Source organism: Contarinia nasturtii, unplaced genomic scaffold (assembly GCF_009176525.2).
Source record: "Contarinia nasturtii isolate CC-2019 unplaced genomic scaffold, AAFC_CNas_1.1 Cnas_scaffold_187, whole genome shotgun sequence".
Classification (NCBI taxonomy): domain Eukaryota; kingdom Metazoa; phylum Arthropoda; class Insecta; order Diptera; family Cecidomyiidae; genus Contarinia; species Contarinia nasturtii.
Window position 1 is genome coordinate 4,606,358 of NW_022197544.1, and position 23,565 is coordinate 4,629,922.

Below are 23,565 nucleotides of genomic sequence, written 5' to 3' on the forward strand. Positions count from 1 at the left end.
TCAGTGTAAGATCTCTCTCTCTCCTCTCTCTCTCATATGAGCGACATAAACAGCTCTGCTTGCTGTGTATTTTAAATGGACAACGTTTCAGTGTATGATCTCTCTCTCTCTCATATGAGCGACAAGATGTTTTGTTCACAGCCATAATCAAACTCTTCAAATTTTTCGAGTGTTGAGGTTAACAATGAAGTATTCACATACATATTGAATCACCTGTGAAAATCATCAAATGATCGAGAAATCGAATAATTATTTTGAGTTAGCTTCTACTCGAAAAAGTCGCAACGCATTTATTACCAAATTACTCAACAAGACATTGGGTATTTATAATTTCGATGGATTTAATTTAAACCTCGACCATTCACGTGAGATGTAAGGCAACCAAATGAATATTAAGTAATAATTATATAATTATCCCCTGACTATTTTCTTTTTCTTTCCCATAGCTGCAGCTATCAACCGAATGAAAAAAGGAATTTTGCGCTTCTTGTGAAAGAAATGAAAGAGGCATTTCAATCAAATAACCTTTCGTTGGCACTCTCATTCAAGGGTAATAAGGATGCACTTGTAAATGCTCTCGATTATGCAACTATGCAACACTACGTTGAATTCATTCAATTTATTTCTGTTGAACCAACACATCGAAATACTAATTCCATTGAAATTGTGAAACAATTTCCACTTTTAAACAATATTATTGATAGTTTCATTAAATCGGGCGTGTCACCAATGAAAACCATTATTGGATTTCAGCACTTGTACATAAATTTACATTCGTAGCTCGTTGTCGATTAAGGAGAGATTGGCACGAAGTTCTAGATTGTGTTCAAATTCCAGAGAAAATTTCGGAGATCAGAAGTCGCTGTATTGAATTCGAATCAGCCCGATCGGTTGCAAACCAAATTCGACTACTTATGAAACATAACATTGCTGGAGTAAATGTTTACGCTTTGAACTTTTATGATTATTTCATGGGACCGCATATGGCAATGGACACATTTGCAGATTTTAAAGCAATCGATGGTATAACAATAAAAATTCCAGAACAAAGCGATGACCAATATCCACTTGTGAAAACTATAAACGAAGCAATGTTAATTACACAAAGCGAAATCATTCAAATGGAAGAGACCAACAAAATTGATAAATAAAATACTCTTATTTGTACTCTCTCGCATTTTCGCAGCTATTTGGATTTCGAAATAAATACATTTCTACTGCATCAGTTTGGTTTTTTACTGCTCTTATTGAAATTGAACAATTCCATGAAGAAGTAGCCTTGTGGAGAATATTATATTTGAAAAATATACAAAACATTTTATTCAAGGTGGGTATATCTGCATTTTATTATTTTTAGTACAACTTGAAATTCATTACTTTTTAATTGACTGCAACACTTCGATGACTTCTAATTGCTCACTTTTCATAATTTGCTTATCAATATTATCAGTTGGTAGGAAGGTCATTTTTTGTACTGGCTGAGATGCTGACTGTGAATGATTTTTTATTTGGTTTTTTTTCTTGACTATGTTATAGTCTGGCTTTGATGCATCTGGTTCGGATGAAATTTGTTCCAACACCCTTTCTTACTTTCAAGTTCTTTCTTGATATGTAGTTTTTTTTTCATCGAGCCTCTCAATCTTTTTGTTACAAAACAATTTTATCTGTTTGGTCCAGCGAAACGTCTAAACGTCCTTTTGGTTTATTCTCAAATACTTTTCATTTTTGATAGATTCTAGTTGAACTTCGTGAATTTATTCATATAATGGAGTGAAAATAGTTGACAAAATTGATTTTTTAAATACTATTCTAAATTTGGAATTTATTGATTGTTCTTAGTTCAAAGCTTAAAGCAGAACAATCGACCAACAAAATACATTTTACACTTAGTTACAAATTTGCCAACCGCCAAAAATGTCAAACTTGTGAATAAGTGTGCGCATTGAGTGTGAGTGTGCACACTACTGTGTGCGTGCACTGACAGAGTGAAAATTACAGCCCTGCTACTGGCTATTTCAGACTCGTAGTCACTACTATTCGGCCGATAATTTTTTTCGTTTCTCTTCCGTTTACTTCTCCTTTCATTCAGCAGTTTCAATCAACAATTCGTATTATTACAACATTTTTTGTGTTATACATCTGATCTTATACATTTTCCTAATTCGATTGAGTGAAAAAATTGTTTGATGCTGAATGGACATTTTATTTTCATCCATATAATGATAACATATTTTTTATCCATGTAAAAAATGAGCGATCATCAAATAAACTGAATTGGTTAAACTAATTTTTTTTATTGTCTGTAAATTTTCGTTAAGCCAATTGGAAACTTTGGTTTTGTATAAATAAAGGAAATAACAAAGCAATAATCCGAGTCGTTCATAACAAAGAATATTATTAAAATAAATCCTCTTGTGTCGTTCCACTGGGTAGTTTTTCATCCGATAACCATGACATAACCCAGGCAGATGCGTCCTTGCCCAACCATAGGATGCAAATTAAAAGTGATTCCAATATACCAAGCGTAATACCGCCACAAACGTCAAGAATATGATGACGATAGAGCAGCAATCGTGACAAACTAACACTGACCGCCCAAGCAAACATCGGTGGCCAAAATAGTAGCGGTAGCGGTTCAAGCGCGGTGAAAAACAATAATATAAAGAATGCACGCGATGCATGGCCAGATGGAAAGCTAAACTTATCTGGACCGATGGTGAGAAAACTGTCATCGATTGTTGGACGCCTTCGTCGAGTGGCTGCCTTGATGCTGGCCACAAACACAATGTCCAATATAAGGCCAATTAGTAAATTCATTTGCAATTGATAATAGTTTGGATTGTCAATTAGCCAACAAAAGGCCAACAAGGCCGACAACCAAACCAATCCATGGCACGAATACTGCAAAGAAAAACGTAAAATAATCATTTGGCATTGAAATGGTGATAAAAAAAAGAAATGCAATAAAAAAGATGACGGTTGTTTACTTACTTCCAAAAATTTGCAGTGAGTTTTAAGCGATCGAATTGGAACAAAATTCAAGCTAAACGATACAAATTTCTTCGTCCATTCGACATCTAGTGCCAAGATTTTCTCTAGAAATGGTGGTATTTCTCTTTTTTCAAAATCGGCCTTTGTTTTTTTGTCCATATTTGGCTGCAATTTATTTTTATTTTTTAACACCAAATGACTGTTATCATAAAGCAAATAACAAAGAGTCAGTTTATTTACGCCGTTGTGAAATAATTAGAAAAATGAAAATAGATTAATTAATTTACCCAGCAAAGATTAAAATTCTTAGCCAATTAATTGACTCACAATACAAATTTAAAATGTTGATACGTGAGCGATTTCAACCAGAATTTAATCGCAAAGCCAATACAAACCAATGAAAAATCTATTTTATATATGAATTCAATTTGACAATTTGTATCATAAATATAGACGTGTGATTTGTGTGACTCACATAGAAACGCTGCGGTATGCTATGTGTCAATGGTAAACAAACATTTGACAAACTCTGCCGCAGCTCAATATTCGAATTGAAATGTCAGTTAAAAAATTTATTTTGCGTTATTTTATATGCAGCTCATAATATGAACAATGATCGATTTTAATGTACATTCTTTATCATTCAATTGCAATTTTTTTTAAATCTCTTTTGCAATTTCTTTTTTATTGAGTGCAATTTTCAGTATTTCGATTTGTTAAATTTTATAGGTTCGAATCACGCCAACATTGTACCAGTTTAAAAATGAAAATCATTTGACTCAAGAAACCAAAAAAAAACTGATTCCAAATCATACATTGTTCTAATCATGCATACATTCTTTTTGTCTCGTTCGTGTCCTAATTGACCTTGACTGTGTACGCAACGACTTTTACTTGCCCATTGCAAATCGATTGTGTTCGATGAAACACAGCCTCTATGCATTTTATTGTTGTTGCGGCTGAATGTGCGAATATTGGAAATGTGAGACGCTAGTACCGAAATCTCACAGTCGATGTTGTGATTTGCACTCTGTGTACGGTTTAAATGCAATAAATCGTCACCCGATTCTTAGTCGGTGATAACTGTAAAAAAAGTCGCATCCAAGCCGGTGGCGGACGGTGTGCACCTCACCAACCGAAAGTGAGACGATGTTACGGCATTCACGTTTTAGTATTTCTAACCGATACACTTGTTTTATTAAACAGAATAAGAATATTCAGAATATTTTTTTTGTAGATCTATATTTGAAAAAAGAAGAATAATAATCAGCCTTTCTCATTATTTTATTATTTTGATTCGTCGTAACCACGTGCATTATTCATTTTTTAAGTTCTAAATATCTTTTGTTTTGTAGATCATACAAAAACTATCGATAAAAAAATTTCTAGAGAAAAAAAGTCACCATATCTTTCTGTCTTCACTCAAAAAAAATTTTTTTGTATCAAACATTCAAGTTTCCGACGACATTTCATTATTCACATTTTTGAAAGCGAGTTCCCAGTTTTTTTTTCTCTTCGTCTTCGTTACAATTTAAATTTAATTAAACGAATACCAAACGCAATTAGCAATGAGTGCTCTGATGAAAAATTTGCACGTGCATTTCGATGACGAGGTCTTGTCCGAAAGTGCAGCGAAAAAACGTTTGGACGACGAATTGAAGGCAAGTCAGAAAGCCATGGTTGGAATAACGTTAAATTATTCTCGCGAAAAATTGCTCGAATTTGGCCAGAGCAAAGCATCGAAAGAGCCACCAAAAATGTTTGATCTTAGCGGTGCTGATGACAAACGAATGGAAAAAATTCGACATGTGCTTAAAAATAGCGACATTTTGAAATCACGAAGTAAGTCAGTTTTTATTCTCTTTTTTTTCTCAGACACCGTTGTTTGTCTATAATTTCTCGTTGAAATATTAAAATCATGCTGCAAAAAGATCGAATGTGTTACTTACGTGTTAAAAAAATTTTTTTTTTTCGCATTTAGAAAGTGGCGCATCCGATGCACAAAAAGATCAAGCACGCAGCAATTTTCAGCAAATGATTTCGGCTGCTGTTTCGAATGCACAACAACAAAATGGTGAATATGCGTCTAATCGACGACGCATTGGTAGCGGTCGTATTGTAGACAATTTCAATGCACAAGATAATGTCTATGCGATTGGAATGGATGTCCGTTATATGCGCAACAAATTGTTTAAAGAGGATGGAAAAGTTGTGAAAAATTGGAAGCATTCGGAGATGGTAAACCAAACATCTGACACTGACAACGCCGATTCCAAATCCGACGAACCGGAATGGGCTAATTGCGGTCCAATATCGTAAGTTTCATCTTCATATTAAATGCATTTTAACCGTTAGTCCATCTACAGTAGTGCATATTAATGAAACAATTAACTATAAGCATATTAATGAAAAACAAAAATGAATTTAAACTCCAATAGAAAACATGATATCATTGAATTACATGGTTTTGATGGTCCAGAAGACGAAGATACGCAAAAAAGTGAAAGTGTATCCGTATCACCGCCAGCACGTAATAGTACACCATCCAAAACTGGTTCAATGAAATCGGCTAATAACGATGAACACTTCAATTTTGAAGATTTTCTCAAACTCGATTTGCCACCGTCGGTGAACTGTTCACGTGACCTTGGCACCGGTGAATCACGGTTCTCGCAATGGTTTGGTCGCGACAAGCCAACATATCCGAGTGGAAAATTCACCGCTGGTACCAACACATTCGATACAAAATCGACGCAACAATTTTTCGACTATCATCAAAAGGCAAACCAAAAGAAGACAAATGTACCCAACAAACTTCGAAGTGTCGACGAATTGGAAGCGGACTGGTGTCCACCGAATCAGGCAAAGCAACAAGAGCAAAATGGTCAACAAACTGATATCAATGCCATTCGCATGATGCTAAATCAATTGGCCACATCGACTGTATGCCAAAAACAAAATTCAATGAATGCAGCTCAGACAAACTTTTTGCTCAATTTGATTAATAAGAGTGCTGAAACCTTGTATCAGCATCGTTTGTCACAAAATGCAACCATGAAACGACCAGATGCTCAACTTTTGTTACATCGTTTGGTAAATGGAGAAATCACCCAGGTGCGTTCAATTTCATAGGAACAATTTTTTCCGTTTTTTTTTTTTAAATTGAAATCTAATTTTCAAAATAATTGGTTTCTTTTCTTTAATTTCTTCAACTCAGTACCATATTTTGCAACAAATTGGCAATCCCACCGTTCATCAACATGATCGCGAAACATTTCTGGCCGTTTTTGCATTTTGCAATGAAAATCAACAATGGCTACTCGACCAACAACAGCAGCAATTGAAACAAAAAGAGCAAATGAGCCGTCAACTTCGTCAGTTGCAAATGATTCAAATGAAAAATGGTAACATGCAATCGCCAACACCACAAGAGCTACAAATTCATACACAGGCCATTATGCAAAATGCATTGCAAAAGAAGCAATTCGAAGACCAGTATCGTAATTTACAAAGCTTGAAAATCGGTGGCAACCAGCCAAAATTCCAATCATACAAATCGAACAATTTTATGGCCAACAATCAGCCATACAACAACAATCGCTTCGGCTACAAGGTATGTTTGACATTTTTTTAACGTCCACCGGTTCATGGTTATCGATATGATCGAGTATCATTTTTTGTTTTGTTTTTTTTTCTGCTTTCAGCACCAAAAGCAAAGCCAATTTGGACAAAATGGTTTGCAATTCATTCAATCGCAAAATAAGTCGATGTGGAATCGCCAAGGTCAAGTAAATATGCCGTTCATGGGTGGACCATCAGCCAACAGTGGTGTACGCAACAATGATTTCATGGCATACGACACAACCGGCCGATCGATGGGTTTGAATTTGGCGCAGGCTAACGCTGACAAGATGCCGATTACCGTCGACAAATAATATCATGCTTGCAACTGAAGCTCAAAACAACTGCAAACAAAACCGTCAATTCGATTTTTTTTTCTTAACATAATTTTTTTTCACAATTTTTCCAATTGCATTTTATTTTCCATTTTTTTTCACTCTATTTGTTATATTTTTCCTATAATATTATTACATTTTTACTAGTAGAACTTCTACGGAAGAGAGTCAAGGATAGATATATGTATATATCGTCCAAACGGATGCTGTGCAAATGTAGAAAATTAGTTAATTGTTAGGCACAGAAAGTGAACATATAACGCAAGAAAAAAAATAATTTCTGTTTGCATCGATCGAAATTTGAAAGTGATTTGCTTGGTGCGTGAACTTTCATTGATGACGTTATAAATTGTAAAATGGTTATAAATAATTTTTTTCTATGCTCTTTTGCCGATGTGGCGCTTCAATTGAATAATCCAAAAATATTTCGAACTTGAACGTTCTTAATTGTCAAAGAAAGTTGTAGTACATGCTTGGCAATTATAAAAATAATTATTTTTTTTTATTCAAAGAACCAAACCAACATTGTCAAAGTTTACAAATGTGGTAAAATTCATATGAAAATAATTCATCTTCTTTCACAAAGAAACTATAATTTTGGCTAATTAAAAAAAAAAACAACAACAACAACATCAAAATAATAATTGAATAAATAAAAAGAAACAATTCCAGAATTACACATAAACAGATTTTACTGCGCATTTTATTTACTTGTATTTAAATCATTTTTCAAAGAAAAAAAAGTGGAGACAAGTATCATTCATTGCTTGTCTATGTCGAATAGAAATTGATTAGTTTTGGTAAAAGTGTTATTCGAATAGGTTTGACTTCATAAGATTCATGATCGATATAAAAGAATCTTTCCGTATCGGTATTTGTATCTGAATCGACATTTGAATTCAAATCAGTAATCGGTTTTGGAAAGATTTCAATGGTTCGAATTGCATGCTCTTGATTTAATTTGATTTGGTCTTTGTTTAATCGGTTCCAGCTATCGCCAATGAAACTAAAACCATCTTCTCCTTTAATGAGCTTCAGTGTCAAATGTGGACGTGATTCATCTTGTTGTTCAACATTTGTAATATTTGATGAGCTCACAATAATGCCAGCACTGTCACATTCTATGCTCGTTTTTACGTTACAATTTACGTTTTGCACCTTTGAATAGTCTGGTAATTTTGGTGCCGATTGTGATGAACCAAGACGAAATGATGGAATAAATGCAGACCACCAACGACGATTGGTCGATTTTGTTTCAAATTTCTTTTGGTCCACATAGCAATTACTGCAGCCAGAACATGGTTCCGTATAGGTCAATGTTGCTGCATAATTCCATGCCATTGAATTATTGAACGCATTGAAAATAAATGTTACATAATCACGCAACGAACCAAAATACCAATATCGATCACGTTCATTAAATGCATCGATATATGCGCTCCACTCAAACGAACTGAATGCATAAACTGGTTTCACTTTATCTTTTGCATCATCATCGATCACCTCAATTTTCATCACATCTTTCGGTACAACATTTCCACGAACGACTGACAACGATGCATCGGCCAAACCTTGAACCTGTTGTAGCTCTGATGCTTTCGTGAAATTAAACAATTTTTGAGCGAATGTATTTTCCCGTCCAACGGGTAAAATTCCAATCACAGGATGAGCTTCATTCTTGTACGAAGTGCGCCGGAACAGACCTGTTTGCAAAATGAGAATCAATCAATTTCCAAAAAAAAAAAAAAAAAAAACAAATAAAAAACGAAAAAATTGTGACCGAAGTCTACCTGTTACAATTTCTGATAAGGTACCATCGCCGCCGGCACATAAAATAGCATCTGGTAATGTATCCAATTCTTCAATATAACGGCGTGCATGTGCTTCCGAATCCGTTTTCACAATATCAATGCTTAATCCGCCCAAATACAAAATTGGCGCACAATATTTTTCAAACTAAATTTCAAAAAGCAAATGTTGGTGCAACACAAATTTCATTTAAAATGCCAACAATATTTAAATACATACCGTGTCGGTGGCTGACTTTTTGTCGGCAACTGGATTTAGAATAACAATGATTTTTGCGAATGGCTGAAGGGCCGCTTGTGTTTTATCGCCATAAATTGATGCTTCCGCACAGTAATGACGCATTAGTTGATTTATTCTACAAATATGTAGAATTTAATAAGAATAGAAGTAATTTAATCGGGAATCACATATTTATTTCTTACTTGTATTTTTCGTTGGCATAATTGACACCATATGTTATTGCTGCCACACCAAATAAAGATTTTTTCCAATGGTTTTGAATACCGCTTACAAATTTTGTTATTCCTGCCATCGTCCAGACATTGAGGTTATGGTATGCTCACTGTTTTCTGTTGACATTTCAAATACACACTCACACAGAGCACAGTGTATATCTGTCACATTTGTTTTTATCGTCCATTCAATAACCAAAAGTAAACGAAAAACATTCCGGCATGACATTAAAACCACTGAAAATAACGCTTGATTTTAGGTATTTCTGAGTGTGTGTGTTTTTTTATTAAAAATAAATTCGATAATTTATAATATACTTGATTAATTTTTAGCGGTGGAGCCGAAAATCTATTTGACAACATAAAATCACGAAGTGTTGAACTGGATGGTAGCAAAACATGTGGGTTCTTTTTTTGTCATATCATTCAATTGACAATGGATTTAATTGATTTCTATTTAAAAACAGGGAAAATCCGAGACTTTCTAGTGTGGATCAAAGATAATCTCCTAAGAGAACGACCCGAGCTATTCATACAAGATGACTCAGTGTGAGTAATATAGAATGAATAATCCAACATACATTCGGATATTGATTGATTATTTATTAATTCGATTTTTTTTGTGTGTTTGCATTGTAGGCGACCAGGAATTTTGGTGCTAATCAATGAAACTGATTGGGAACTCCTGGTATGTGGTATATAAATGCGGCATTTTTCAATTTTAACAAAAACCATTTTCTTATTGTGTTCGTTTTCCTTTTGTAGGGTGAACTTGACTATGAAATCCAGTCAAATGATAATATTCTATTTATTTCAACACTTCATGGTGGATAGCAAACTTTCAACGCATTTTTTTTTTTTAAATATATTTAAAAGAATAAATGAAATTCTCAAAATTTAATTCCGTGATTTTTGTTTTAAAACCAATTAAACAGTTTTTTTTTCAGCATTCAGTGATCTCAAGGCGTCGAGTTCTCATCCCAGTGAATGAAATTTAATTTTTTAATTTCAAATTATTTTTTTTTTCTTTTTTAAATGCATCTTTTCTTTTCATTTTTCCAAACTATTTATTATTAGCAATTGTTGTCATCTGAGTAAAAAACGACAATTGTTGTCATCAGCGACATCATTTTTCCCTGTAATTTCTTTTGTTGTTGGTTCTAACATCAGCATCAAAAGTTTTATCAATTTTCCAACTTTTGCCACAATGCGTTTTCTCTCTGCCGCTTTATAATGCAAGTACAGTACTAACAAATTGTTCAAATCACAACTTTTGGCAAACACACATTTAAGTAGAAAAATAAGAATAAAATAAATTCGATTTGAAGTGGGAAAAAAAGACGAAAACATTGTATGTTTTGTAAGTAAAAGTTTGACAAATTTGATAAATGATTCCCGCCAGTTTTTTTACTTATAAATTGAATGTCGATGTTTAAGAAAAAAAACGATATAGAAAAAAGTTTTTAAATACTCTGGTATCGATGGCATGTGTGTGTGGCGCATTTAAAATAATATACGAGAAACGCTTATACTAGTTTTTACGTTATCAAAAAATTATAATTCACTAGAACAATGTCGGTCGCTAGTTCAGTATATAAGATGTTCTTGACACTTACGTTTTGTTTATGAAGGAGATGATGAGCAATTTACAACTGAATAACTTATGTTATAAAATGATGTTTATCATATCATGGACGTAATGCTGATCCTTACACCAATTTTTTTCGCAAAGCGCTAATGGAAAATGAAATGTTTGTTTTTCTTTGGCTTCAAACATTTCAAATGTTGGATTTATCTCTCTCTCTCCCTCTTTCTCTCTTTTTCTTTCTCTGTATTTCTTAGAATAGATGCGCTATTGTCATATGGTTATGGTTTGTAATATTTTCGAGCGAAAGAAAAAATGAAAAAAGCTTTCAATTTATGAGAAAAAGAGAGAAAAAAAGAAAATAAAAGATTGAGCATTGTGAATTATATGGACAGAAATGCGCATGGAAGAAGTTTGTTTTTTATTGAAATTTCCTCTTTGAAACGATCCATTAAAACTTCTTCTTTTAATTTTAATTTTGAAATTTTTTTTTTTTTATGTTTTCATCTCCATTCAAACCAATTAAATGTACGGATGTGCAAACGATTAAATGTAGAAATTCCATTTTTCGAGAAAAATGACATTACAATTCTCCGTTGTTATTAGTCAAATGAAATTTGTTATTTGGCGATAAACAATATTTTGATTTTATTATGGAATTCATCATAGCATCACAAGCAATATTCAAAGAAGAAGAAGAAAAAAACATAGCAACCGGTCATTATATATAATAGCCTTCCTTCTCGTTGAAGTTTTGTGGGTCCACATTACCTAGTACCTAAACAATGCCATGTTTCAACGGAGAAGTACAGTCTCAATATTTTTTAATGCGTCTAAACAAGTTGTTCTATTTTAATAATGAAAGTAATTTTTCTTTTCTTTATTAATAATCCGATGGGCTATCGATTTTACGAATGTTTGTTTCAAAACGCCACCTGCATAGTGTGTATTTTTCTCTTTCAATAGTTGGATCAAAAATCAAACTGTAAAACCATGATAAAGAGAGAGAGAGAGAAACAACAACGAGAAGAAGACGAATGGTAAATGTTTGAGCTGTTTGAACTCACGTGCATTTTATTGGGGATAATCAAAAAAAATTGTTTCATTTCACAATTTGTGTCGGTTACTAATTTTAAAACAAACAACCTAAAACACACACATATATAAAAAGGCTGACAAAGCAAAGCTAAATACTAAATAGCGGCGATAAAATAAAAACAAAAATCGATTGAACGATGAAATTGATTAGTTTACTGCGGAAGAATCATTAAACTTTTCTAAAATTGAAAAAAAAAAATGAGAACGAGAGAGGTAGACAAAAAAAAAAATTCACAGCGAAGGGTAGAATGGGACCGCTTCAAATGAAGTTCTTAAATAGCCATAAGCAATTACTTTTCTCGTACACTTTTGCTCGTCGCTTGCCGCGCTCACGCTTTTGAAATGTAATTAAGCGCGAGTGTTTTTCTATCTTACATTCAGCTGGTGTTGGTCTGGTGCAAGTTCTTTACTTCTTCATTGCAAATACATTTGCGCGCTTTCAAAATTAAATTGTCAAATCGATACATCTATTTATTTTTCATCGTAATGCACTCTGCGACAACCTTTCGCTTAAGCTTTTTTTTTCAGAACAAGTGTTAATTATGTACAAAAAGACAACGAATTTTTTGGCAAGCATTCAAACATGCGTTGTCAATTTTTTCTTTTTACTCTTCATTTCTCTTTCTTTCCTTATTCCAATTTTTTTTTATTTGGCTAACTGTTGTTGCAGTAGCCGCCATCACCGCCACCGTAATCATGCCACTGCACTCCATTTCATTTGAAGACGGTGTCATGCATTCGGTATTGTACAGTGCATAAGTAATTTGATGTTCGTGTTTTTTTTCGCCTCTTCTTGCAATTTCTTGGTGCTCAGTCGAGTGCGCGCTATCATTTTGTCGGTTTTCACATCGACATTCACGCTGATATACCATATGCAAAACTATTTGTAATTGAGGGTAATAATTTTCCGTTGTTTGTGGACCGTCTCCGTTTGGATAGCATACGCCAAATTAATCGGTCGATGATGTTGTTTGAACAAAGCATAGCAGTATTTTTTGTGGACGAATCTTTTATATATATATATAGATATACTTTTTGCTACGACGCAATCACACTATTGCTTTTTTGGCGAACGTTTTTTTTTTATTCACACTCACACAGAGTGTACTGTGGTCGAAATGAGAAATCGACACTGGAAAATGTACGTGTATATCACACGAAATCACAAGTTTTTCCAATTGTGAATTTCGATGTTTATTTATACACATGCTGTCGATGACAATTGAAACGAATATTTTACGTGAGTAAAATCCATGTTGCTCTGTATATTTGACAAAGCACCGACATTGTTTTAACGATTTGCTGTCTGTTGATATATGATTTTACCAATTCGACACTCCCAATCGTCCACTATTACGCAATTCTTGAAACAATTTTTGCGTTTAAAAAAAATGACATGTTTAGCCGTTTTAAAGTTAGCAAACTTGGATTTGAAGATGAAAATGATTTGGTTGCAATGTGCCAATGTGCTGAATCAAGCATTAGATTGGTATATAATGAACATAAAAGCAAAGGACTCTGATAGAAAATCAAAGAAAAAAACACATAAATTGTATGTGAGTCAAGAGTAAGAGAGTCGATGTGCAATGTCTTCAAACAGAGTAAACTGATCAAACATTGATACATTAAAAAAGGAACAACACCAACGGAGAGAGAAAGAGAGAGTATCAAATACAAAGGAAATCATTAGCATCTTTTAAGTGCGGCAACATCATCCCGTCACTTTACTTTTCTTTCGCATTTCGAAATGACAACGAAAAACGATGTTTGGTATTTGTATTGATATGGCAAACCGTTGCTTTCAACACAATGATTGATAGAAGATTAAACAAATACCAAATGTTTGACGAAGCAGAGGATAAATTGCCATCAGACAGATAACAGCATCTAGTCTACTAGATAAAGAAAGGACAACAGAAAAAAAACCATATACACATGGCACATTACAGTACAGCAGAGCAAGAAGTGCTATCGAATTTCATGCACTCAACTTGATGCTATGGATTTCGTTTTAGAAATATGTGTATCGATCACTCAATACTGAATTTTACAGCTGCAGCGTTGCGTTCGCCAAAGGATTTTTTTATTGCTTTTTTTATTTTCAAAAAGTAGTACTTGTTGTGAGTTAATTTCGTTTCATGTCTTTTCGGATAAAATGTTTTCGACATCTCTGAGATGAAAAAAAAAAAAAACCCTTTAATTTTAATGATTTTGCTTGTTTTTTTTTATGGGTTACCACTTATCGTACATAGTTCACTCACGCATCATATATTATGTGTCCGATTTGTTCCGGTATTCAATCACAGTAAAAAGATTCCTTGTGTGCAAGTGTCAACTCTTATACATTCATTAGTTTCATATTATCGAAATGGCAAAAAGATTCGTCAACAAAGACACACACACATGTATTTAATGGACAAAAATCGTAATTTCTTCAACACTTTCGATACGATGCGATTTGAGGCATATACTTATGGTTAGAATTTGTGGTGGTTGTTGTAACCATATCTCAAGTAATAAAAAGTAGTATAAAGTCAATCGGTCAATGTGTATTTAAGATGGTTCTCGCGTATTGCATGAGACAATGCCATAAATTTGTAGCATTTTATGCGGGCTATTAGTCAATTGTGAAATGATACGGTGAAAAGGGATGTTTAATCTTTGGCGATGGCACTAAATCATCACAACAACCATACCATTTGCGAGTGCATTCCTATTGAGCAGTCAAACAGAAAAGAGAAAAAAAACCTGCCATGCATAGTCTATACTATATAGTACACAGTCAAATGCGAATCCAAGTTTTGATAAAGTTACCTCTCCCATTTCTATTTCTCTATCTCTTTTTCGTTTTCTATGTTGTCCATATATTGTCTCTTTTTATGAAATGTGCTCAAAATACATTTGGGCTTGTACTATCACGTTGTATCCACCGCAATCCGAACAATGAACCTAGTTGTTGATACTACAACGGTTCTTAATACGATGTAACATGCACTTGCCCCTTTTCATTGCCGGAGATGCAGTGAACCAGTGTATTGAATAATCTGAAATCGATTTTCGTTGTAATTTACATAATGCGGATAATCTCATTAACTAGAATATCTTTGCAAAAAAAAATGTTGCACACTCATTTTTTTATGGGCACCGCGCTCATAATAATTGTTATAATTAAAACTGTATCGCTTGGCAGAAACAAGAATAAAGCCGACAAAAAAATAAAGTAGTGAAGCTTGCAATTTAACATTATTTTCATCCGCAAAGTGAGACAGAAAAAAAAATCATCATCATTTGATGGTGAATAATCCAAGCAGAGACAATAGAATTCGTATTTAAAAGATAACGAAAATATTAGCAGCAACACAACATAACAGTAGCAGAAATATTCTCTCATTTTTCGCAATTTTTTTAAACATGTTTCATTGGATTTTCATACCATATATGCCATCATATCAGCCTTGAATCTTTGTATTTTATTTTTTGCTTTTTACCACTATAATCACATTTGAGTGGACATCGGGCTTAAGAATGTCATGTTTATATAAACATTTTGGCCGGATATTTGAAGCGGAAAATAATGATTCGAGTTGATACAAAAAAATTGAGCTTTTTTCACAATGAAAAAATTATTTCTTCAAATTATTATTCAAGTTATTTGTTAAAAAAAAAATTAAAAAAAAACGCCGTGCCCATTTAGAAGTTCCGAAAAAGAAGTTATTCACAATGCATGACTTCTGTAGAATATCTCGTAAAAACACCGCTGTGGCCAACATCGAACAATGAATTTTCGGCGAAAATCAGTGTGCCAATTTCATGCCTCATGATTTTGTGTTTGTGCATCGACTTTCGATAATTCATGATCAAACAATATCACTTATTTACAATATTCATTAACTTTTTTCTCTCTGCTGTAATGTAAATCTATCGAGTTAGTGTCTGTTAACAATTGGATTTCGTGTTATTCTAAGTAAAAGCTAATAACACAATATTCAGGGGAAGCACACTTGTGAAATGATTGTTTATTGAAATGATGATGGCAAGCATATTTGTTTTCAATGCGAGTAAATTTGTTTGTCATAACGATATCGTCGATGGTGTAATGATAGTCCCCTTGGTTCGCGCTGTGCGAGCAATATAACAAAATGCGAAGTGAGCGAGAGGAGTTCGATTTTGGCCACATCAATGTATGTCTGTGTCTGTGTACTGTGGCGGATGGATGGGGTATATGATTTTGTACGTGTGTGTTTGTATATGTGTATGTATCCTGTATATGTGTGAACTTTCTCCAATACATTGAAAACAAACCGATTCTGGAAGTTGTGGTGAAGGCGAATTGTCATGACAACAACTTGAAAAGCGCATGATCCAAAAACACTTTGAAAACGTTGAAATTTTATCAAGACTCCTTATCTTTCTCACCATTCTCGTTCTTTCTCTCTCTCTGCCATAAACATATGAAAAATCCATTATAGCCCAAGTGATACGCAGACAAAGTAAATTCTGTGGATGGCATAGCGTGAGCACAGTATGTCTATGTGCCAATGTACAACCAAAAAAAAGACAACATTTACCGAATTCACTACATTCTCGTGCTGTATATATATTTGTGCAGACACACACGCACATACACTGTGTGTATATATCATGTGTAAAAGGGTAAACGCGTTTTGCACAAGTACAAACTTTTCCACCTCTTTTTCTTGTTACTGTTGCTATTGCTGTTGCTACTACTGTTGTTGTTGTTGTTGTTGTTGTTGTTGTTGTTTTCGTTCGTCGGCGTTGGCGTATTTGTCGCATTTCGATGGATCCTTTTTTCGAGTATTGCGTGTAAAACTGAAATCCGTAGTCATTACACGATGTACACCACTCGACAAGACTTCGGTACGGACCATCATTGGCAATGTGTAGGTGTCTTGTGTGTATCCATTTATCCTGTACGTATCGTCATCGCGTTTGATGTACACGACGGATTCTCTGGTTGTTGTTGGTTTTATTTTTCATTTTCTTCTTCACTACTGCCGTTGCTACTAGTGCTGATGGTGCGCTGCTGCTGCTGTTCGCTCTCGTCCTCCGATGTTCGTGGATACGATGGCAGCCAAATGGGTGTAGTGGTGTGTCTGACACAATTCCAAGCGTTTGGTATTTTCGGTGTAGTGAACTCTCTATATCTTTTTTAATTCGAATTTCAATCCAACGTCGGATATCTTCGCACACAACACCAATTTCCACACAGTTAACGGTACACATATCACCCTTCTCCACGAATTTTCGGCCAGTTTTCAACTGCTAATATTCAGTTTATCAGAACATAACAAATTGAGTGGTTGTACAATAACATACACTGACAATCGAGTGCGATTTTATTCGTACATTTCACTTCTTCTCTGATAATTTTATTTTTTCGTTTTGTTTCACCGTCTTTTTTTCTTCTTCGTTGAACATTTTTATTTAGAACGATTTGAATTTTATTTTAATTTGAAAATAAAAAATTATTGTTTTTTGTTTTGTTGAGGCAGACCAACATAAAAATTTGAACAATTCAATTAAAATTATTGAAATGGTCTGGATGAAACAGTTGTAACTCTTGATATTCTTCGCCTCAAGTGAGAATCCAACGGTGGTAAGAAGAATAATCGGGGACCGCATCGTAAAACCACATGGAATATTCAGCGAATTAACGAAAATATATGGCGAGAGGGAGAGAGAGAGAGATCATCGGTTGAAAGCTAAACAACAATTTCAGTGTTTACGACATTTCAAGACAGTTAATTTCGATTGCCGGTAAGTGATTCTTTTTTTTTTCATTTGCAATTTTATCCCCTCACTCATAATTGTTGAAATAAGTAGCCGTTATTATGAACTTAAATTGTTGTGTTTATATTTATAATGTGAAAATTGGATCAGACAAAGAAAAAATTCAATAAAATTGTCTGTGGTATTAAGTACCGTGTCTGTCATAATTGCCCATGATGTTATACAATGTACACACATTTATGCATACACAAGAGATATATTCACAAATATCAACTATATGTGTATGTTTCAAGTGTCTTTCTTGACTTAGGGATGGTGCAATAAATTAGCGAATAAAAGCATCATTTCTCGGGTGCATTCAATTAATGCCTTTCTAGCCTTTTTTTTTAACTCGCAATTCTCTTGTTCATTTTCATTTTCTCTGCGTTCACTTTATTTTATGCTGCACATCTAATAAAACAATGATGAAGAAATCAATTCATCGCCATTACGTACCACATAAGTCGTCAAGTGTTATGAAACAAAAGGGAGGGGGTCTGAGGGAGGCAACAATACAATAAATTCTCATTGTAATTTTAACGATAAAATATATATATATATACTTGAATGGCAGTGAGTAAAGCATTTATCTAACGCGAATAATGGAGACGAACTATGCTGAACCAAAATGAGCAAAGAATAATATTTTTTTAATATGCGCTTATGCGAGTAATGTGATGGCAATGAACTAGTTAAAACATTGTATTATGAAGAAAGAGAGAGAGCGAACGCGTGCTCACGAACAAAAGAGAATGAAAAAAGGGATGAGGAGAAAGAGTAAGCGAGTGTACGATCTAAAGAAAATGCGTTTTATCATTGTCGAATGAAAGTAGTGAAAATGCCGTAAGGATAGTAAAAATGATAAGTTTTCAGGATTACGTACTTTTAAATTGTTTTTTTTTTTTTTGTGCATTTGACGAAAGCTCCATTATATATATATAACTAAGCATTGGCTATGAAACAAATACCGATAGAATAGCGATTTAAATTTAACGAATTTTTCGGTTGTTATGACAAAATCTACGGTTTTCATTTCAATTTACCTCGCAGCCGGAAAAAAGGAAGCGGAATTCCGGTTACACTTTTTTTTTATTAATATATCGAAAATTTGGAAAGAAAACCTCGAGGGCTATGAAATTGGAAACCGTGCCATCAACCGAGTCAAAATCAAAAAAAAAATTCCATGTCAACAAAAAGGATTATATATCACAAAAGTTAAAGGCAACTTGAGAAGCAAATTAAATTATTTGTTTGTTGAGGATTTGTTTGATCATAATTTATATATCTGTGGGCTATCAACGCTTTAAAAATGACTTCATTTCACCCTTTACTTTCTTAAATGCTAGATTAATTTTGTAATTTCACACATTTGAAATTTAAACATCTATAAAGCGCTAAGTGCATGCAAAATAGAATACATTTCGGTTATGGGCAACGACATTAATTTTAAATACATACACACAGAATGTTGATTGAAGTCAAGCCGTTCCATTTTTTTGTTTGTTTCTAAACGAATAAACAGTACCATACCTCACCACTCACAGATGAAGGACTTTTTTTATGTGAATGCATTCGAAAACTGCAAAAACCGGTACTTTAAATACCAAATGAGCAAAATATGGTCAAACCACATTCAGATCTCGAGTACAGTGAAACATAAAATTTGTAGCATAGCAGTATATCAGCTATCTGAATATCCGCTGATGTTCTCAGATGCTGGTCAACAACGCAAAAGTCATCAGCCTGCCGTGTTTTTATTTTTCATTCACTTTTATACCAACTCTTTTTCAATTCGGTGTCGCTGTTGCGTTGCATAACACGCTCCAGCAACGGAAAATATCAGTGGCTATTCAGATAGCTGATATACGGCTTTGATTTGTAGTAGGTTTTGTTTATTTATCACACCCAAAAGCGTGATGCATTTATGCTGATGTAAAGACTGCTATTTTACAAAATACACTATGCGATTTTTGCTATTTTTGACTTTTATTGTCGAAAACCATTACTTTGTTAAAGTTTTGGAAACTTATTCAGAAAATGCACACTCATTTTTGGCACGTTCAAAGTTTAAGTTGTTGTAAATTACACACAACTAATGAATGGCATCTTCAATTTAGCATTTTCAATGCGCTTACAACATACACAAATATATATTATAATATACGTATAATATATTAATGTCGTTTGAACTTTAAAATCCAGTGGCGTTTTTTATTTCTTGAGTGCAGTAAATTTCTGAACGGATAATCCGTCTTTTCAATTGAATACATAGTTACATACTGTGAGAAAGATAGTGCTCCCAAAAACAAACACGATAAAATCCACCACACCCAGCTGACATCCAGATTACGTACGCGTTCCCTTACCGAAAAAAAAATAAAATAAAACAAGAAACAAATTGCCAAACACCATTCCCTCGACCCGTTTCAGTAATAAATCAATTATTATTTCAGAATCAGAGAATGGATGAGAGGGCCTGGAAGGGGGGTAGCGAAAGCAAATGCGCGACAAATGAACTTTTATACAACAAGTGAATCGATTGCATTTGCTGAATCTGTGGATATTATACCACAATAAATCGTTTCCATTATTATAAATATGCATTTTTGGTCATTGGGCTTATTGCAATAACAATGACCGAATTTGACAACTGATTAACTTTTTTTTAACGTTGTCTTAAAAAAACATAGACCTTGGACAATTCATTATATGTTCAATGTTGATATTTCCACTTCATTAAATTGAACAACCTAACGCGAATCAGTGTCATTGAAAATTTCCCATTTCAAAAATAAATCGTTTATCAAAACAGCCAAACAAGAGACCGACAGCGATAACTCAAAATTCCTAAAAAATAAATAATTATATTCTGTCAACATTTTGGTGCAGATTATAATTTTTTTTTTCATCCGCCCATTGATTATGAAGTCACACAAAAATTGATTCATGAATTTAAATTGGTTTTTTTTTTTGAAAAAATTCTATCAATTTACATTCGTTGGAATGAAGTAAAATATCGCCGTGGAAAAAAATCCCAAGATGCAAATCCACAAGAAAAGCCATTCAGTAGATTTTTGGCTTAAATAACCATTTATTAAGCCAAAAAGGATTATTTTTAACAGATTGAACTGGGCCAAGTAACCGAAAAATAAAATACCTGAAAAAAATGCAATCGAACTAAAATGTTTTGGCTTTCATCGAACTTCCGACCAAATTATATTGCACACACCACAATTCCAAAAAACGACGTTAGTAAGTGCTTTACTTAAAAAATATATATAAAATTTATAGAGTGAAGGGAGAATGAAAACATGAGATAAACTTTTATATTGTTCGTTTATTTTTTTTTTCTCGTATATGGTAATCACAATAATGATTTGGTGTGGTTCATACGACGCGTCGTATTTAATATAATCGTGTAATCAATTTCATTAATTTAAACAGCATCAACCGACAATAAAATTTGCAGAAGGCTTTACTCTCATGCCGAAAGAGAGTTGGGGGGAGGGGAGAGAAAGCGAGCGAGCGATAAATCGAATAAAAAGTGTATGCCAAATAATGGCGTTAAAATTGTCTGTGATCACAATAAAGTCACGATTGACTGCCGTTGCTCTATGACTCTTGAATAAATCCTCTTCATAAATCCTATTAAATAATTGCTACAGCAACAAATTAAAATTTCAATAAAATTATAGTAATATTAGCAAATGAGGAAACTCTTCAGATTTATATACGAAAAAACCGCGAAGGAGAAAAAAAACACACACCATACTGTTCAATCGTGTTTCGATGAAATGTTTGTCTTAATATGCAGCACAACAGAATTCCCAAATCTCTGAGACTGGTGTGCGAAAAATGCAAGCACAATATACATTTACCAATAGACTTCAATCGATGTGTTTTTTTTTGCACCAGTTTTTTTTTTGTTCATGTAAAAATCAAAACTTTTTAATAAACAAAAGTACTGTTGGGATTCACGCTGGAGAATGTAGAACACATTTCTCTCTCTAGCTCTTTTTCTCGCACTCTGTCCCAGTTGAGGCGTTTTGATTTTGAAGCAGATATTACTATTATATAAAGCGAACACATTCATGTCTTGAAATTATGATCTCTGCTTTTATTATGGGTTTTGGAGATTTACGAATGATACTTTATGGCATTGATTTTAAATGCAATGATGATCTCATGCTTTGATGTGCGCATAAAATGTGGCATAGCTTTTTATGGATTAATAAATGCTGTGCGCATTTAATTAGAATAATGTTTGCATTGCATAACGAAATGGACGGATGGACGAGATGGCCATGAAACAGGGGAGGTATCTAAATCGGGGGGTCTCTACCATAGAGAGAGGCAAGAGAGAGAGAGAGAGAGTGAGGAAAAAATTATGCGTAAATCACATTAGAAAATAATAAATGTATATTGTCATCAAAAATCGTAATTAAATATTGGTCATGAAATGTTTGAATTAATTAGTAGCTATATTGAAATGTTATGTAATCGCATTGATGTGAAATGAAATGAAAAAGAAGAAATTGGCCAACAGAAGCGAGAGAGATCGACAACGAAAGCACAATCAAATAAATTCATAATGGATATGTGGTGTGGTGCGGTGCGGTGCGGTGTAATGTATTGTCTGGTTGACTCATTCGTTCGCTCTCTATCCGATTGGTATTTATTTCCGGTGCACGGCATCCGCGACCTAACATAAACTTTACAGTCGCTTCAAAAATGCAATGCAAAACAAACGAAAAAAAAGCGCGCACACACAAACACACACATTTTGGGCGATATACTATTGTATATACATGTGATTGAAAAACAAATCAGGTAGAATAGACGTTGGTCGGAGCTAGTAGTTATGTTTTGCTATGAATCGATAAATTTACTGTTTATTTAAACCTTCGAAAATCGGTCGAGCCCAAACAATTGGATTTTCCGTATTATCGCGTGGACTAAATAATAATTTCGATGCAAAAATTAAAAGTTATATTAACAATTATCACATCTATAAAATTCATCAACAATGGTTTGCACTAAAAATGCGGCCATTTTACCTGATAATTGAGTATAGTACTTTTGATCGTGAAAGATAAAGAGAGAGAGGGAGAGAGAGTAGTTTTATGCTTTTTATCAAAATGATATCAAAAATGGTCAAATTAAGTACTGTGTTTAGAGGGTTTTAAATGATCAGATAAGCATAAATTTTTATAAAAAGGAACCACACGACGATATTGCCAGTCTATATTACTTTGAAAGTTCTGAACAAAAAGAAATGAAATAAATGTATGGAAAAGTGGCTTTGAAAATAGGTTGCTCACATATATTGTACATACAGTGACATCGGAACGAAACACATGCATTTGTACATATTTAATGTAAATTTTATGACAAATTGTTCTTGTTTTGTACTTTATCCGTTGTGTCTCTCTCTTTGTGTGTTTTTTTGTCTTTCTCTTTGTTATGCTAAACGGCCCCAGCCAATCACTATAAATGATTCACATTGGACCCGAAAACGAAGAAAAAGGTCAAAGAACTTCGGTAAAACAAAAACACAAAATGTAAATTTATCTATTTGGCTTTTTCCGCTTTTAACTCGAAGGTATTTTTGTCATTTTGTATTGTTGTTTTCTTGTTACTTACCACCAAAGTCTATGCATTGTGTGCAACAAATCGGAAAAGCCACACCGAAGATACCGATTAAAAAAAAACACCACAACAAATATATATTTACAGTTGTATTGAGCCGAAAATATTACCAGATATCTATTTGCTTTAAATTCATTTTGTACGGCAGCTTTTTATTTCTGTATCGTTGTTTGATACTCATTAAGTAAGCGCAAGCATACACCCTTCTGTCACGCGATCCCATTATGTTACTTAA

The 23,565-nt window shown here is 33.6% G+C and overlaps 4 protein-coding genes and 1 long non-coding RNA gene across 6 annotated transcripts; 3 read left to right on the plus strand and 2 right to left on the minus strand.

Annotated features, from left to right (window-relative positions):
• The first annotated feature begins 154 nt into the window (after positions 1–154).
• On the plus strand, positions 155–1,222 carry LOC116336598. Its single transcript, XR_004200716.1, has 2 exons — positions 155–372; positions 447–1,222. It is a non-coding gene; the product is annotated as an uncharacterized LOC116336598 (long non-coding RNA).
• Positions 1,223–2,187: 965 nt separating this feature from the next.
• On the minus strand, positions 2,188–3,417 carry LOC116352281 (phospholipid phosphatase 6). Of its 2 annotated transcripts, none has more exons than XM_031784761.1 (3): positions 3,279–3,417; positions 2,992–3,190; positions 2,188–2,901 (listed from the first exon to the last, which is right to left on the minus strand). In XM_031784761.1, the coding sequence occupies exons 2-3, from the start codon at positions 3,148–3,150 to the stop codon at positions 2,398–2,400; spliced, it is 663 nt and encodes a 220-aa protein (XP_031640621.1). In that variant the 5' UTR covers positions 3,151–3,190; positions 3,279–3,417; the 3' UTR covers positions 2,188–2,397. The 2 variants fall into 2 exon arrangements, with proteins under 2 accessions (XP_031640621.1, XP_031640622.1); XM_031784762.1 differs by having other exon boundaries at positions 3,319–3,341.
• Positions 3,418–4,326: 909 nt separating this feature from the next.
• On the plus strand, positions 4,327–7,016 carry LOC116352330. The gene is made up of 5 exons (XM_031784838.1): positions 4,327–4,833; positions 4,973–5,306; positions 5,430–6,105; positions 6,209–6,604; positions 6,696–7,016. Exons 1-5 carry the CDS (start codon positions 4,560–4,562, stop codon positions 6,924–6,926), a joined length of 1,911 nt encoding a protein of 636 aa, XP_031640698.1. The 5' UTR covers positions 4,327–4,559; the 3' UTR covers positions 6,927–7,016.
• Positions 7,017–7,613: 597 nt separating this feature from the next.
• LOC116352331 (acylglycerol kinase, mitochondrial) lies at positions 7,614–9,328 on the minus strand. Its single transcript, XM_031784839.1, has 4 exons — positions 9,179–9,328; positions 8,976–9,111; positions 8,738–8,903; positions 7,614–8,650 (listed from the first exon to the last, which is right to left on the minus strand). Exons 1-4 carry the CDS (start codon positions 9,286–9,288, stop codon positions 7,719–7,721), a joined length of 1,344 nt encoding a protein of 447 aa, XP_031640699.1. The 5' UTR covers positions 9,289–9,328; the 3' UTR covers positions 7,614–7,718.
• A 17-nt stretch (positions 9,329–9,345) lies between these two features.
• On the plus strand, positions 9,346–10,066 carry LOC116352332 (ubiquitin-related modifier 1 homolog). Its single transcript, XM_031784841.1, has 5 exons — positions 9,346–9,468; positions 9,542–9,609; positions 9,676–9,757; positions 9,848–9,896; positions 9,974–10,066. Exons 1-5 carry the CDS (start codon positions 9,431–9,433, stop codon positions 10,040–10,042), a joined length of 306 nt encoding a protein of 101 aa, XP_031640701.1. The 5' UTR covers positions 9,346–9,430; the 3' UTR covers positions 10,043–10,066.
• The last annotated feature ends 13,499 nt before the right edge of the window (positions 10,067–23,565 follow it).

Coding starts and splice junctions, on each gene's coding strand:
- LOC116352281 (XM_031784761.1), bottom strand. CDS start 3,150: ATGGACAAAAAAACAAAGGCCGATTTTGAAAAAAGAGAAATACCACCA. Junction 2,902..2,991: donor CTCACTGCAAATTTTTGGAA/GTAAGTAAACAA, acceptor TTTTCTTTGCAG/TATTCGTGCCATGGATTGGT.
- LOC116352330 (XM_031784838.1), top strand. CDS start 4,560: ATGAGTGCTCTGATGAAAAATTTGCACGTGCATTTCGATGACGAGGTC. Junction 4,834..4,972: donor CGACATTTTGAAATCACGAA/GTAAGTCAGTTT, acceptor TTTCGCATTTAG/AAAGTGGCGCATCCGATGCA. Junction 5,307..5,429: donor GCTAATTGCGGTCCAATATC/GTAAGTTTCATC, acceptor AAACTCCAATAG/AAAACATGATATCATTGAAT.
- LOC116352331 (XM_031784839.1), bottom strand. CDS start 9,288: ATGGCAGGAATAACAAAATTTGTAAGCGGTATTCAAAACCATTGGAAA. Junction 8,904..8,975: donor AAAAGTCAGCCACCGACACG/GTATGTATTTAA, acceptor TTTGAAATTTAG/TTTGAAAAATATTGTGCGCC. Junction 8,651..8,737: donor CTTATCAGAAATTGTAACAG/GTAGACTTCGGT, acceptor TTTTGCAAACAG/GTCTGTTCCGGCGCACTTCG.
- LOC116352332 (XM_031784841.1), top strand. CDS start 9,431: ATGACATTAAAACCACTGAAAATAACGCTTGATTTTAG. Junction 9,610..9,675: donor ACTGGATGGTAGCAAAACAT/GTGGGTTCTTTT, acceptor ATTTAAAAACAG/GGAAAATCCGAGACTTTCTA. Junction 9,897..9,973: donor AAACTGATTGGGAACTCCTG/GTATGTGGTATA, acceptor TTCCTTTTGTAG/GGTGAACTTGACTATGAAAT.